A 15,228-nucleotide genomic window follows, 5' to 3' on the forward strand; every position below is an offset into this window, starting at 1 on the left:
ACTTAGTTCTGGCTCTTGATTCCGCATTCTTATTTACTATATTAAAGTGATCATGTTGTACTCCTATATACTTGTCTGCAACTCAGGTGCTTTCTCCACCGGATCAGCTGTAGACTAGGGATTCTAGGCCAGCACAACTGAAGCATATCTGATGTGGGGAGTTGTCTTTATTCACTGTAACCAGGGTATGAGGGGGTCTCATCACATCTAGTGGGCACTCCCAGGGAGGATAGGCTAAAATTCTACGATGTGGATGGAGGGCAACCCTCACCTAGTATGAAACATCTAGAGTAGCAGGCAAGGTTAAGAAATCTTACAGATATGGACTGACAGGGCAGCACTTGAGTTGATTTCTGTTGTTGCCGTCTCTGTAATTCCAGCAAACCCTTCAACAGTTATTGACCCTTAGGCTTTATCTGCTGGATGAGTACTTACTGCTCATAATGGACAATGGTACCTTCAACAGAACACAGTCAACTGGAATGATTTCAGTGTCCCACTTCTGGAGGCGTCCCCAAGTGAGTATAAAGAAAACATGCTTTACCAAAACATGTCTCTCAAGGATAAAAGGACCAGAGTGTCTAAAAGAACCTTTTCTTTAGTCTCCCAGGGCATGGAACTTTGTGATTTAATACGTAACAAGTAGGACTATCTCAACGAAAGCCTTTAATGTCCCATTTCAAACAGCATGTGGTGAGGATTGGCACACACCTGCAAATTAGAAGGTACCACTAAGTAATTGCTCCAGCAGCTGGGAAGTACTATGAAAAAGTGTAAGAGCTTCTTTACAAATTTCACAGAATTCAATGCACACATAAAACAAACATTATTATCTAAAAGAAAAGTAGCATGAGTCCACATAAAAAATTCTTATGACCTTATTAATACTGTAAGCATGATTGGTGCAAACTTCTGAGTACTAGTTCCCCAAAGATTTGCATTTTGCATAAAAAAGTCCATAGTGCAGTTCCCAAAGTATCTGAATCCTTCCTCCTTTTTCCCACTCCAAGGAGCCACTGAACACTAACCAAAGGCGTTTCGTTCCTAAGTCATACTGCTTGATTTACAACATTCTTTCTCGAGGAAAAGTTCAAAGGGCGGTTTTGTGTGGACAGTCAAACAATTCTAGAAAAGAGAAGAAACAAGAAACAAACCAAATCCTGACATCTTTCACTCATCATTCTTGGAATTAATTACGAGTCTGGTTTACCTGTATGTTATAAATTAGGAAATCACACTGTAAAATAACACCTATCACATTTAAAAAGGTAAACCCATATTTATTTACTAGCACGGTTAAAACGTTACACAAAACACATTCAAGTGCAAGCCCTTGCACGGCAATCCAAATTTATTGAACTACGGATGCTAAGTTATACAAAATTGCACCACTTTAATTAAGGCTTTTAGTTTACATTTGGCCACCTCAAAGTCGTTGTAACATCAGGTTGGTCAATTTCAATACTGTGGCTCCCTGTTGGATGGACACACAATCTTTACACCCAAACATTAATGCATACAAAGCAACAAGGCATTGTTAAATAAAACCGCAATAGTTACTGCAATTCGGCCTTGTGACCGATTACACATGATTAAAATTACTTCCCACATTCACATCCACAGTACTCGTCCACCTGTTAACAGCTCAACCAAAACGTTACCCATGTGAAACAATCACTAACAGGCAAAGATACTAAACCTGTATATTTGGTATTGCAGACACACATACGCATGAGCAAGCAAGGGAGTCACAGTGAGAATCTACAGCTGCAGAAGCCTGGAAATGATTTACAAAAACTGTTAAATCATTAAAAAATTGTTTGAAAATATACACTTCTTGTTGTAGACCCCCACTGTACACACAACTATAAACATTGTTCCCTATGTAAACAAAAAAGGAAACATATAATAAGGAGATTTGAAAAGCCTGGACATTTCCTTCCCAACAGATATTAAAGGCAACGTCTTTAATCTAAGACATTATACTGAAAGGACTATCATATTTTAAAGACAAGATCACTGTCTCCACAGGTTTTTGAAAAATTAAAAAAACTATATAGCTGTGTTAATCAAAGCGCTTATTTTGTATAATACAATGATAATGACCTTGAATTTAAAAAAAAATTACAATAAGCTACAAGTATCAAAGAAGCGAAGTTATCTGGAGTAGTCTATATAGGAGCTCTTTGGACTTTCTTTTATTATGCTAAAATAGTGGTGCTTTTAGGATTTACATTATTGTACTCTCCAATACAAAGTCTGGGTGTGTTAAAGTATACAGTACACCGTTTTCATACATGTACAACATTGGTGGATGAAGAATGTCTCTTAGCAGTAATACTGGATGATGTAGCCTCTGGTTGGACCAGCTGCATACTCTACAACTATTATAGAAGTAAAAATCTCTTGGGGTACTGGAAAGTGATTAGAATGTGCAAACTGATAAAGTAGCTTTCATCCGCTTCTTAAGGGTACCACCACAGGAAAGTCCATGTAAGATGTTGGTAGGTTTAACAAAGTTGGAGTGCTGGCACTGTTGAATTGGGCAACAGTTCTTCAGACCTGTGGAAGGGAAAAACAAACACATTACTGTACAACAAGGAGCTTAAGGAACCAGCGAGACAGAGGCTCTGGTTCTAGTCATTACATTACATTACAGCTAAGGCATTTCTCCATCTTTATTCCAAAAAAGAGGGCAGTCTATACCGCTGCCCTCTTGTTTGGAATAAAGCCAGGCAAATGAAAATTCTAGGCCCAAAGAAGGAAAAAGCCATGTGTAAATTTCTGCATATTACTTCCCAAAGATTAAAAAGAAAAAGAAAGTGGAGGCTACAGAGATGGCTTAATGGTAAAGAACACTGGCTGCTCTCCCAAAGGACCCTGGTTCCACTCCCAGCACCCGGCACATGGCTGCTTACAACTGCCTGTAACTCCAGTTCCAGGGTACCCAACACCCTCTTCTGGTCTCCCTGACGCCAGACATACATATGGTACTCATACATGCACGCAAAAATACTTATACACAAAAAACAGAAAAGAAAATCCTAAAGAAATTGTTTATGATCCTAGAATTACATGTAAAATTCAAAACGTACATCTAAGCAGGGTTTCTAGCACCTAGTAGAAAATGAAGACCTTGGTTTCCCATTTCCAGCAAAGGCCGAAAAGCTGGTTCAGTGAACTCAACAAACTGAATTTATTTCATGACAGTTCTATACTACCTTATAGTTGATAAGTTATATTGCCTAAATCCACATTTATATGGATTCAATCAACTTGTAGACATAAAAAAATACAAAGCTGGTTCTACACCAAAATTACATGTAATCATGTTTTTTGAAGGAAAATGGGAAAATTAAAACTTAAAATATTGGAGTTGTGCCAGACGGTGGTGGTGCACACCTTTAATCCCAGCACTCGGGAGGCAGAGCCAGGTGGATCTCTGTGAGTTCCAGGAAAGGCACAAAGCTACACAGAGAAACCCTGTCTCAAAAAACAAAACAAAACAAACAAACAAACAAACAAATTGGAGTAATCTAGAGGAACAAAATCTGAATTGTCAGGTCAGAAACTGCTTCCTTTGAGCTGACTTTATAGATGCATGCCTATGCTGAAATACTCTCTTTTGTTCACTTGAGATAAGCACTCGATATATAGCACAGGTCACCCTTGAACTTGGGAGACCCTCCCTGCCTCAGTATCCCGAGTGCTGGAGCTACTCAGCAAATAAGACATAAATTCTTAAGATGGAGCCAGGTGTGGTGGCACAAGCCTTTAATCCCGGGCAGGCAGATCTGTGGGAGTTTGAGGCCGGCCTGGTCTGTCTGCACAGCCAGTTCCAGAACAGCAGAGCTATGTAACAGGGAAAGAGAAACCTTGTCTCAAAAGAAAACAAGTTCTCAAGGTACTGATAGTGCTTGAATGCTAACTGAACAGGAGACTCTTACCCCTGCACACAATCCCGGTAGACAGCTGAGTGTCTGCTGTGTGCTGGACACTTGACCTACCTTTACAAGCGCTCATCTCAGTGCCTCTTTAGAATGGTAAAATGGAAGGTACCCTTAGTCTTCCTTGGTTAGACTCCGAGGTGGTGCGGGTCATCCTCTCTGCTGAGGACTTCTACTTACTGTGCCTTGTATCTCTCACCTTAACGCTTCTCAGAAGCTAGGCAGTCTACTGGAATTCTGGCTCTGCTGGTGCCACTAACTGTAGGGCTGGGCAGTGCTCATGAATTCTGGAGTTAAGTACAGACAGAGAACCTGTTTTGTGCCCAGTCTCCTCATCTGTCATGTTGTCTTGCCTCAAAGGCTTGTTTTTAAGAGTCCTCCCCGCTCACTAGGTTGCCACACTATGTAGCTTTTAAAACTATCTCTATTATAACTCAATGACCTTACTTCTGATGACAGGTAACTGAAATACCTAGTCAATAACCGAGTTCCCAGGATTATCACGCTGAGTCACGGTGTCTATTTTTAAGGACTAACATCATTTGCTTGTTTGCTGGCAGTCCCTGCAAGGAAGTTAGCGGCGAGGCGGACGGCACATACCTGGCTCAGAGCTACAATGCACCCAGGACATTAAAGCAGCTGACAGGATGACTTTTTGCGGGCCTTCCCAGGCACTGGAGTTTTCCTGTTAATTTGCCGCACTAGGTCATAAAAGATCTGCAGAGACATTATTATTATTATTGTTGTTGTTGTTGTTATTTTTAAGAGGAAAAACAAGCTCAAAACCCAGGAATGAAAAAGTGAAGCAAAAACAAATAGCTCCCGGGCAATTTCCACAGCTATCAAGAAAACCCTAGAGAGCCAATATTCATTTGCAGAATGGGTAAAGCCAGTGTTCTTACAAGTACCAAGTTCTTCTATTTTTCTGAGAAGTTTAAAAATGTTTCCCTTACAGTAAGTACTTAGCTGAAGGAGCTGCAGAGTTCTACTCAATTCAGGCAGATCTCTCCTATCCTACCAAAGAAGACAAGAGAAGAGAAAAAGGAAGAAAGGGAAAAGCCCCTTTACTGTCTCAGATCTTTCTGTAGGCCTTGGCTCTACATGGCTCCACCCACTTCAAGAACCACGCCTGTCGTTCTGAGTTTCAGAACGCAAATACTTTTCCCTCAAGTCCTCAATGAAATTAATGTTCCCACACTGGCCTTCTGCCCAACTTTCCCTTTAACAGTAAGTTCACTGTATAAGCATTACAAAGACACTGAAATAGTGTTACTTATTTACATGCATATACTCAACAAGACTGTTTTTTGCCTGTAAGAGCATATATTAACTTGGGAGTTCTATTGCAGTACTTTCCCATTAACTGAACATTCTTTAAGATTTTATGTGTGTCTCCTCATGAGTTTATGCAGAGGTCCACAGAAGTCAGAAGAGAGCGTTGGATTCCTAGGAGTAAGAGTTCCAGATGGGTCAGGTGGTGGCGCATGCCTGTAATCCCAGCACTCGGGAGGCAGAGCCAGGTGGATCCCTGTGAGTTCGAGGCCAGCCTGGTCTACAGAGTGAGATCCAGGAAAGGCGCAAAGCTACACAGAGAAACCCTGTCTCAAAAAACCACAAGAGTTCCAGATGGTTATGAGTTGCCATGTAGGTACTGGGAATTGAACCCAGGTTTCTCTGTAATAAATAGTAAGCTCTCTCACATGCTCTAATTTAAAGTGTTATGTCCAACATAGAAAGCTTCCTAAACACACACAAACCTACCTCATTAACGTTTATTTTTGACTTTGCAGAGGACTCTAGGAACGCACAGTTGTTCCACTGTCTTGCCAGGTTCTGGCCTTGTTCCTTCCCTACAACTCTTTCATCCTCCAAGTCACATTTATTCCCGACCAGGATCATTGGGACCTGCAAAGACACAAACAACCACCACCAAGCTAGCAACTGCTTACAACAGAGGGACAATTATACTGCAATGGACTGGATCACAGTGATCAAAACCGCCTTTCAACAAGGAAGTACAAAGGGAGTTACCATGGAACGCCCGCATATTTCGACACTTTAAAATGTTTAAGGGTGTGAATCTACTTCACTTTTTTTTTGGTTTTTGACACATATTTAATGAATTGCACAACACAAAAAGGAGAAATTAAGGGGGTCCCTAGAGCAGAGACTTCAGCTTCTCACGGTCTCAGTGGAACCTCTCACTTCCCTCCGTATGCCATGTAGAAATAAATCAACTCAGTCAAGTCAACATATTTATTAATGGCATCGCAGGTTTGGACAGATCTAATGTTTGGAATTTTAAAAGAGCAGTATAGGGAAAGCGATGCTTATTTTACCAAACCACTAATGGCCATTTAAGAACCAGTTTCTAAAGTACACTTGGAGGGAAAAAAAATTCAAACAAGAACCTCAGCTTTTGAAAGAAATTTGAAATTTTTTTATAAATACTTTGATCCACTTGGTAGGAAAACAGACCCCCACAAATTCTCAGTTACAGCAGTGTGGAAATGACAACAGCATCTACCACAGAAGCCTGCTTACATCGTCAGTGTCTTTAACCCGGAGAATCTGCTCTCTCAGATCCTGTAAGTCGTTGAATGTCGACTGTGCTGTGATGGAGTAAACCAACGCAAAGCCCTGTCCATTCTTCATGTACAAATCTCTCATTGCTGTAAATTGTTCCTAGAGCAGAAAGATCGAAAGACAAGGATGAGTTTCCATACCAAATCACACAATTCTAAAAACCTAACTCAACAGCTTACTGAATATGGCAGTATTAGATAACATTCTAAAATTATAGATTATAGGAAGATAACTGTCTGAAAATTGCATTATAAGAAAATTCTTTAAAAGTGACACCACACATTTATAGACAACACATGTTCAACTGAAACAAAAACACTGTGTCTCTAAAGTTGTGCTAAAGCAACTTTTCTCTCTTCTTTCCTTCCTTCCATGGTTGTTTGAGATAGGGTTTTGTGTAGCCCTGGCTGTCCTGGAACTAAACTTGTAGCCCAGGCTGACCTCAAACTCACAGATCCGCCTGCCTCTGCCTCCCGAGTGCTGGTGTGAGCAACCACCATCCAGCATTACAAGCAGCTTTTTTTAACCTAACAGAAAGTGTTGAGCTCTAGTCTTATCCCAGAGGTACAGTAGATCATAAAGTCATCATTCTGTGGGGACATCTGCATCACACCTGTATCTTATCACTTTCTCACACTTCTTCACTAGGATGTGGGCATCTGTGGGGAAGAACAGTGTCTTGCATATTTTGGTCTTTTAAACACTGCTGACGTCTACCACATAACCAGACTCTTTCCCTTACTTTCTTAAACCTAATTGGTTGTTATGGTCTGGATATAGATCGAGTAGTCCCAAAGGCTTCATGTGCCCAAATTTAAGCCTCATTCTGAAGTATCCAGTGGGCAGAAACTTGATTCTACGAGCTTAAGAGGTGTGGCACTGGGAATATTCAGTTTGGACTGAATACGGTGTCTTCTTACAGGCGAGGGGAGACACAGACATGCACGTTCCTATGTCTTGCCACTTGCTGAGCATTGCTCTGTCAGGAACAAGCCATTACCAGATTCAACTCCTAGACCTTGTACCTCCGGAACAAACCCAAAACAAGTCTCCATTCATAGAGTTAGCTTAGCCTTAGGCATTTCATTCCAGCAACAGAGTTGATATAGTTACTTAAAGTACCTTCAAGAAGGACAACTACCAATCACAACATTTCACACAGCCATCGAAGAATAAATGTGTAACCAAGCATCGTCAACATTATCTGAAATAAGCGCTATAATCTTTTAAAGGGACTAGTACAACCACAGACCATGACATTTTCCACTCTGGCATTTAAAAAATTTCTTCAATAACCGATCCAGAGCATTTTAGAAAGTTCAACATTTAAACTGATCCACATTGCATATCCTTTATCATTTTAATTTACATACCGTTCCTGCAGTATCCAAGATCTCCAGCATACACTGCTGTGCATCTACTTCAACTTGCTGAGGAAAAAGAAGACATTTCTTTACTTTTGACACCTGTAAACTACATTAAATACCCGCAGCAGTTAAGACTGTCTACTCGATATAAATTATGGCACCTTTTCAAGACACCAAGGACACTTCGCAGCAGCCCAGTCATGGCGGCTGAATGAGAAAGCACTCAGGTTATGGCGCACCAGCACTTGGTTCTCACTTGGTGCTGCTCCTTGGGAGGTCTGGAGCGGTAGGAGGACAGTGCCGAGGACTGGCTTTGCAGTTTCAAAGCCAGGTGTCATTCCCAGTTTGCTCTCTGCCTGATGCTCTGCCTGCCACCTGCTGCCCTGATGGATGGACTCCACTGAATAAACTCCTTCTACAGGCTGCCTTGTTCACAGTGTCTTGAAAAGTACCGAATGCAGTCATCAAGCTTCAAAGCCCCCCAAAGGTTAGTCAGGTGCAAACTGCATGTACTGATAAGTCACTAAGATTCAGTCAGTGTGACATACTCCCCACTTAATTCTGGAACAGAAACGCCTTCAAGATAGTTTAAGCAGGAAAGCAACGGTTCCAACAATGCCAGCATGATTTTGCCTATCAGCTTCCCTATAAATGAAGACTTTGGGCATGTCTTCATTTCTTTCCTAGACACTTTCCTCATCACAATGGAACACAGTTTCTGGTAGCAAGGAGGCAGTGTCGTAATTATGAAGTAAAGCCTAGATCCCAGTTATTCCTTCTAATATTCCTAGGAGTGAAATTCATTTAGAAGTAGATCCAGAAGGAAACAGCGCACTTCTCCCCGGCCGGGTGTAGAAGGCGGTTCCAGTTTTGAGGTAGGCAAATGGAAGGAACAGAACACAGTAACTTGACCATCAGAGGGAGGGCCAGGCGCTACAGGAAAGCAGAGACAGCTCTGGGTGTCTGCACAGTGTCTTATCAACACGGGCTGTGTTCGCACACAGCGATGCCCTCGGCTGCGGCAGTTCTTAGGGAGCTTTCCAGTAGGGAGGACAGGAGACCCACTGGAGGCTGCTGTCTCTAGAGAAGAGAGCTGGAGGCCAGTCTTCCCAGTGGGCGAGGCCACCCCAAGTGACAGTCAAACTCCAGCTCTGGGTCAGAATGAACTGAAGAGTTCCACAAGCACGCTGTGTAAGTGCTCACAGCCGCTGAGACCAGCAGACAAGCAACGCCAAGAACTTTCCAACTAACCAACATCTCTTCATCATTCTTCATATAAAACGTGATAGCTGCAAACTAAAAATACATTTATATTAAAATCAAGACTTTCAAAAAAAGTAACATACCTTTCGGTAAGAATCTTCTATCGTAGGATCATATTTCTCAACAAAAATTCCTTGAACAAACTGTACAGTCTGGAAAAAAATTAACACAGCATTACATTTCTAAAGAAAAAAAATCTAAATCTGTACATTTTATTTATTTTTATTTTTATTTTTGGAGACAGTTATGTGTCTCTGGCTAGTCTGGAACTCAATCTGTAGACCAGGCTGGCCTTGAACTTGCGGTGACCCTCTGGCCTCTCCCATCCAAGGACGAGATTACAGGCTCATACCACTATGCCCAGCCTAAACCTGTAGTCTGTTGTCCCCCAGCACCCCCCAGACAGGGTTTCCCTCTGTAGCTTTGGAGCCTGTCCTGGACTAGCTCTGTAGACCAGGCTGGCCTCGAACTCACAGAGATCCACCTGCCTCTGCCTCGAGTGCTGGGATTACAGACGTGCGCCACCACCGCCCGGCTGAACTATTTGTATTTGTTACCTCAGGGTTCTATAACCTCAGATTCAAACAACTATGGATCAAAAATATTTGGGGATAGGACAAATCGGATTGTGTGTGTACTAAGTATACACACATTTTGTCACTGTTAACTACACATATAACAACTATTCACTATAGTATACAGTGCAATAGCTACTCAAACAGCACTTATATAATGGTGGCTTTGCACTTTTCTTTTTTTTTGGAGACGGGGTTTCTCTGTGTAACCCTGGCTGTCCTGGAACTCGCTCTATAGACCAGGCTAGCCTCACCGAGATCTGCCTGCCTCTGCCTGCAAGACTGCTGGGATTAAAGCCATGCACCACCACCGCTGGCTTTGGCACTGTAATTTTAACCCCTAAACACAGCCAAAACCTTCCCAGCACTGCAGATACAAATTAAAAAGCAAATGTCATATTATATACACTTCTCAGTTTGATCTAAGCATGATCAAGTTCTGTGCTAGATGGCCATTTTAAATGACCACGAAAGATGGTTTCCCTTATTAGCGGTAAACACAAAGTCAATCTATGTTTGTTTTGAAACAGAGTCATTTGTAGTCCAGGCTGGCCTTTAACTCAGATCTCAGTCTCCAGTGCTGGGATTGCAGGCATGCACTATCACCTTCATGTTCTTCTGGTGTTTCGCTAAACTCTAAACTATTTAAGGTGATTCTGTCTTTCTCCATTCCCCAACCTTCACTGTATCAACCCGTTTCTTCTTTCTTGCTAAAACTAATCCTTGCCCATTAAAATAATATAAAACGAGGTAGTCAAAGATTTTGAAAAAGACTTAATTGCAAATATACAGTACATGCCTATTTATAAATTTAAAAAAGTTAATTCCTGTCTGGTACTAAAAATGCAAACATACACATGTATAGGCTGTTACTCTGGAAAGCCTAAACTACATTCTCATGTAACTTAAACACTACCCATGCAGATACAACTAACAATTGCCTAAAATAACAAGAAAAATTTTATACTGCTTGCTCATAAAGTTATAGGATAACTTAATCAGTAAACACAAATAACCACACGCATATTTTAGAAGAGTTAGCTGTGGTGGTACATATTTATAATCTCAGTCTAAGTGAGGCTGTCACCTACTCAGGACCAGCCCAGGCTACCTGGCAAAAATCGTCTTAGGAAACAAAAACATTAACAAAAGCTGAGCTGCAGTTCGGGTGGTGGAGAGCTGTGCCGCCGGCATGGGGCCCTGTGTTCTGTCCCCATCACTTCATACAATGGATGTGGCCTTTAAAGCTGTAACCTCAGAGTTCCTGGAGGTGGAGGCGGGAGAATTAGGAATTCAAAATCAAGGCTTCCCCTGGCTACACACTAAATAAAAAAATACCTCAGTAGAAAAAGAACATCTGTGCTAGCTGGCCAGTTTAATGTTACCTAGAGTAAAAAGCTCACACTGAGCAAGAGTGGCTTACCAGAGCCGACTTTCCAACGCCTCCTGAGCCAAGAACCACCAGCTTATATTCACGCATGATGCAAACTGGTTACACTTAGTACCTTGTTAGAGAGAAGGGAAACAAACAAACAAACCGTAAGTCTTTACGTGCTTTTTATAAGACAGTCAGAACAGCAGATTCACATAGAAGGATTTCTAGACTAGACTGCCATGGGAGCAGGGCACAAATCTACTACAGAATTCAAGTTAAGGGTAAGTGTGCTAGCTCAGTATGTGCTTCCTATGATGCCTGGCAACCTGAGTTTGAGTCTCTGAATCCATGTGGAAGTGGAGGAAAGAGCCACAGCTACAAAGCTGCCCCTCTCGTTCACCTGTGTTCTGCACAGTACATGTGCCCACACATGCGTGTCACACACACAATAGCGACGGAGCAAAACACAAAGAGTCACAGAAAGGACTTTTAGCTCTCTCTTAATGAGGCATAGAAGCATAGGGAATGGCTTATCGCCTTGTGAATAAATACACCCCTCTTGATCCTCCCCCACCAGGTAATAGGCACACAGACCCTCCTATATTAAGCCCTAGCATTGTAAGATCCTGCTTGCTCACCCCTCCACAAACAAGAGCAAGTTTCTAAATCTCCCCTGACAACTACCAAGAAGAAGCCCCGCTTTCTGGGTAGTTTCTATTCAAATATATTCTTGGACATATCCAGGAATGGGAATGAGGGGGCAGGTCCAGTCTGAACTAGTTTTGGTACAACTAGTTAGGCACACTGTGCTTAGTGAACTTTTAGAGAATCCCTATAATACTGCACATAATCAAAGCTTGTCAAGCAAAACAGAGCAACCACCCCTGGTATCTATTGCCTTTGCGATCCAACTCTTCCTCTTCCTCCAAGACCCCATGAGGCAAGGCTGGAGTCCTGTCACAGTCCACTCATCCTTGGCAGCATGTCTGACCTGCGCCGCTGCTCTGCAACCTGTGTGCACTTTCTTCAACTCACTGATTGAGACCCAAGAATCTGGAAGCCCGACAACAGTGAGTAATTTCAATTAGAATATGGGGGAGGGGGAGAGGGGTGAGAAACACCACTAAGGGCTTTCTACAAGATAACATGGCATATCTACCCCTCTTTTCTCAAGCCATCTTAAGACAAGAGGAGGCAAATATCCCGAGCCACCTACAAGTAGTTGAGTACGGGATATACTCAACGAACAAACTGGAGAAAAATCCCTGCTCTCATTTGAGACAACGTTCTAGAAGAATGTTTGGGGACTGGAAACACACCAGGTGTGACTTGTGACTGTGCACCCGGCAATCTCAGAACTCAGAACAGCTCCAGTTGTGTACTGTCCGGTTAGTTCATGCCACAGGGAGAGAGTTAATGAACGGGTGAGTACTTGCTGTCTTGTCAGTCACGAAGACAGGGACTGGGTGACGTAAACAGCTCCCAGGGGCACTGAAAAACAGACGTCTGAATGCCCATCAATCAACACTGCTTCACTCAAGTCACAGCGCTCCTTCAGTCCACGCTCCTGCACTCCTCCTGCCTTTGGAAGTCGGTCAATCTTTAAGTTTCAGAATTCCCCTCAATTCATAACATCAGCAGTTTGGTTGCTCTGCCTAGGGGAGGCAGTCTTCTAATATGGTCAGTTTTTGTGCTTAAGTAACCAGTAATTGCTCGTTTATGTTTCCTGCTTCAGACACTTCCTGCATTCTTCTCATGGCATCATCTCAGAAAGCTCCTCGGGTCTAACTTCTTGCCATCTGTAGCAACAACACTGTTGGAGGCTTCCATCTGACTCCTTGGGCCCATCTCCCAGGACAGCTCCCAAACAGTCCTTTGTAGAAGAAGGCCACTGGCCTGCCGATTCTCTCTGAATTGTACCATTTGGTCAGTGTTCTTGACATTAGCTTGATTCTGCAGCTCCTTCAACTTCTGCTCATCTACTTGGGAAAGTTTGTCTCCCCCGTTCTACGTTGGCCCGGACTGTCCTGCTATCTACAGAGGCCCCATCGCCTTCAGTGCTGCTCAAGCCGACCAACTGAAGATGAGTAAAGCCAACGAGCAATTCAGGCGAACGTGGGGGGCTATGCTTAAATTCCCGTCACCTACACAACGCGGAGGATGACAATCGTTTTCTCAATTTGGAATCAGTTTGTCTTCTAACATCTGCTTTGTCAAGGAACCTCACAATCTGTTAGGAAACATTTTCTCCCTTTTGGTTGTTAGCAGTAAGGTCTTACTCCAGCCCAGGATGGCCCTGAACTCTCAGTGAACCTCAGCTTCCCTAATACTGGGTGGACTAGAGGTGTGAGCCACCATGCCTGGCTCAAGGAAAACATTTATTTTCTAAAGCATTCAAAACATTTTAATTTATGGGAATATATCAGATCTAGCTAAACATGTAGATCTTAAGTATTAAATAAGTTTTGCTATATGTCACCATCCACGTAGCCCATACCCCCATTGAGATTTAAAGCATTCAATTATTACAAAGCACTTTTTCTTGAATGCAGTAATATTCTCATGTCATGAGCACACCACCAAAGCTACATTTCCTTTTGCTTCAGAAACGGGTTGCAGACTTTAGGAATCAGTTGAGACATGTTCTAGAACACTATAGTTATACCAACTTAGCTAGCCCCTTATATAAGGAAACTATTAAAAGCATCAAGATAGGTGATAGATACCAAGAGATGTAAATAACCCAACATACTCCCCAAACTGAAACCTATTAAGAAATCTTCCTTAGGGACACACTGTTCACAACCCAGAACTATAAACAAAAATGATGTTGCTACATAGGCCACTCTACCCTATGTAGTTATAGTTAGTTCAAGGCCAGCCTTGGTTATGTGAGACCTTGACTCAAGAAAAAAGTGAAGGAAAAGTCTACAAACCAAATACAGGGGGAGAAGACTAGGGAATCACAAGTTACCAGACTATATCATTTAAAAAAAAAAAGTGAATAGTGTTTTTTAAAAAACACTTTCATTTGGGGCTGGAGAAACATGGTTAAGAGTACATACTGCTCTTGTAGAGGACCATTTCAGTTCCCAGCACCCACACCGGGCAGCTCACAACCACCTACAGCTCCAATTCCAAAGGATTAGATTGTTTCTGGCCTCCATGGGAACCTGTACACACACACACTTTAAAAAAAAAAAGAAAAGAATGCTTGGGGGCTGGAGAGACGGCTCAGTGGTTAAGAACACTGGCTGCTCTTCCAGAGGACCCTGGTTCAATTCCCAGCACCTACATGTCAGCTCACAACTGTCTGTAACTCCAGTTCCAGGGGACCTGATACCCATGGCAAAAACACCAATGCACATTAAAAACAAAACAAAACAACAACACCCCCCTCCCCCCAAAAAAGAATGCTTGAATTCTGTATAGGATAGAATATAGACAAAAGGAACCAGAAAAATGAATCTACAACTATCCTAGAGAGTAAATAAACTGTGGCCATCTTCACACAACAACAACAACAACAACAAGGCTGACCCATGTTTCACTAACACAGCAATTCTGTATTTTAAGATGGAACCAAACAACCCCAGTGATATTTTTTGGCACTTTCTTAACCAAGTGAGGCCAGTGAAGAAGTCACTTGGCTGCTTAGAAGACCACATTTTGCTTTTCCTTATATTCATTAAACATCATTTTTTCTTTGTATTTTTTTTTTCTTTTGATGGTGAAAGATGAAACGTGGAAATCAGGGGACATAGAACTGGCTATCTATGTAATTTACCAGAGGGAAGTCACTTATTTCTATGCTGATACTCTAACTTGTGAAACACAGACTATAGCCAATTTTACAGGGTGGATAGACAGATTTTAAACAAGAATTCCAGTCCTGATAAAGGCCTTCACCGATAGTCATTACCACCATTAACCAGGAGAAAAGTGGGTCTAGATCATTTTGGTGTTTAGTGTGTGGTCTACAATTGTTTAATGAATGAAAGACTAGTTCAAGGCTGGGAGTGTAGTTCAGCAGTCCAGTGCTTGCCTAGCACGCACAAGACCCTGTGTCCAAGCCCCAGGACTGCGAAACCCCAATCCAAGCCCCAGGACTGCGA

General features: G+C 42.2%; 1 protein-coding gene across 1 annotated transcript in view; it reads right to left on the reverse strand.

Annotated features, from left to right (window-relative positions):
* Nucleotides 1-646: 646 nt before the first annotated feature.
* The window catches only part of Rap1b (RAP1B, member of RAS oncogene family), a 33,464-nt gene continuing 18,882 nt past the window's right edge, over nt 647-15,228 (reverse strand). The window contains exons 2-8 of the mRNA XM_036170085.1: nt 11,162-11,243; nt 9,247-9,315; nt 7,907-7,963; nt 6,492-6,632; nt 5,709-5,852; nt 4,548-4,664; nt 647-2,562 (exon numbers count right to left, since the gene is read on the reverse strand). Coding sequence (XP_036025978.1) covers nt 4,578-4,664; nt 5,709-5,852; nt 6,492-6,632; nt 7,907-7,963; nt 9,247-9,315; nt 11,162-11,218 — 555 coding nt within the window. The 5' untranslated portion in view covers nt 11,219-11,243 and the 3' untranslated portion in view covers nt 647-2,562; nt 4,548-4,577. The remainder of the gene's footprint in view (nt 2,563-4,547; nt 4,665-5,708; nt 5,853-6,491; nt 6,633-7,906; nt 7,964-9,246; nt 9,316-11,161; nt 11,244-15,228) is intronic.

Source organism: Onychomys torridus, chromosome 20 (assembly GCF_903995425.1).
Source record: "Onychomys torridus chromosome 20, mOncTor1.1, whole genome shotgun sequence".
Taxonomy (NCBI): Eukaryota; Metazoa; Chordata; class Mammalia; order Rodentia; family Cricetidae; genus Onychomys; species Onychomys torridus.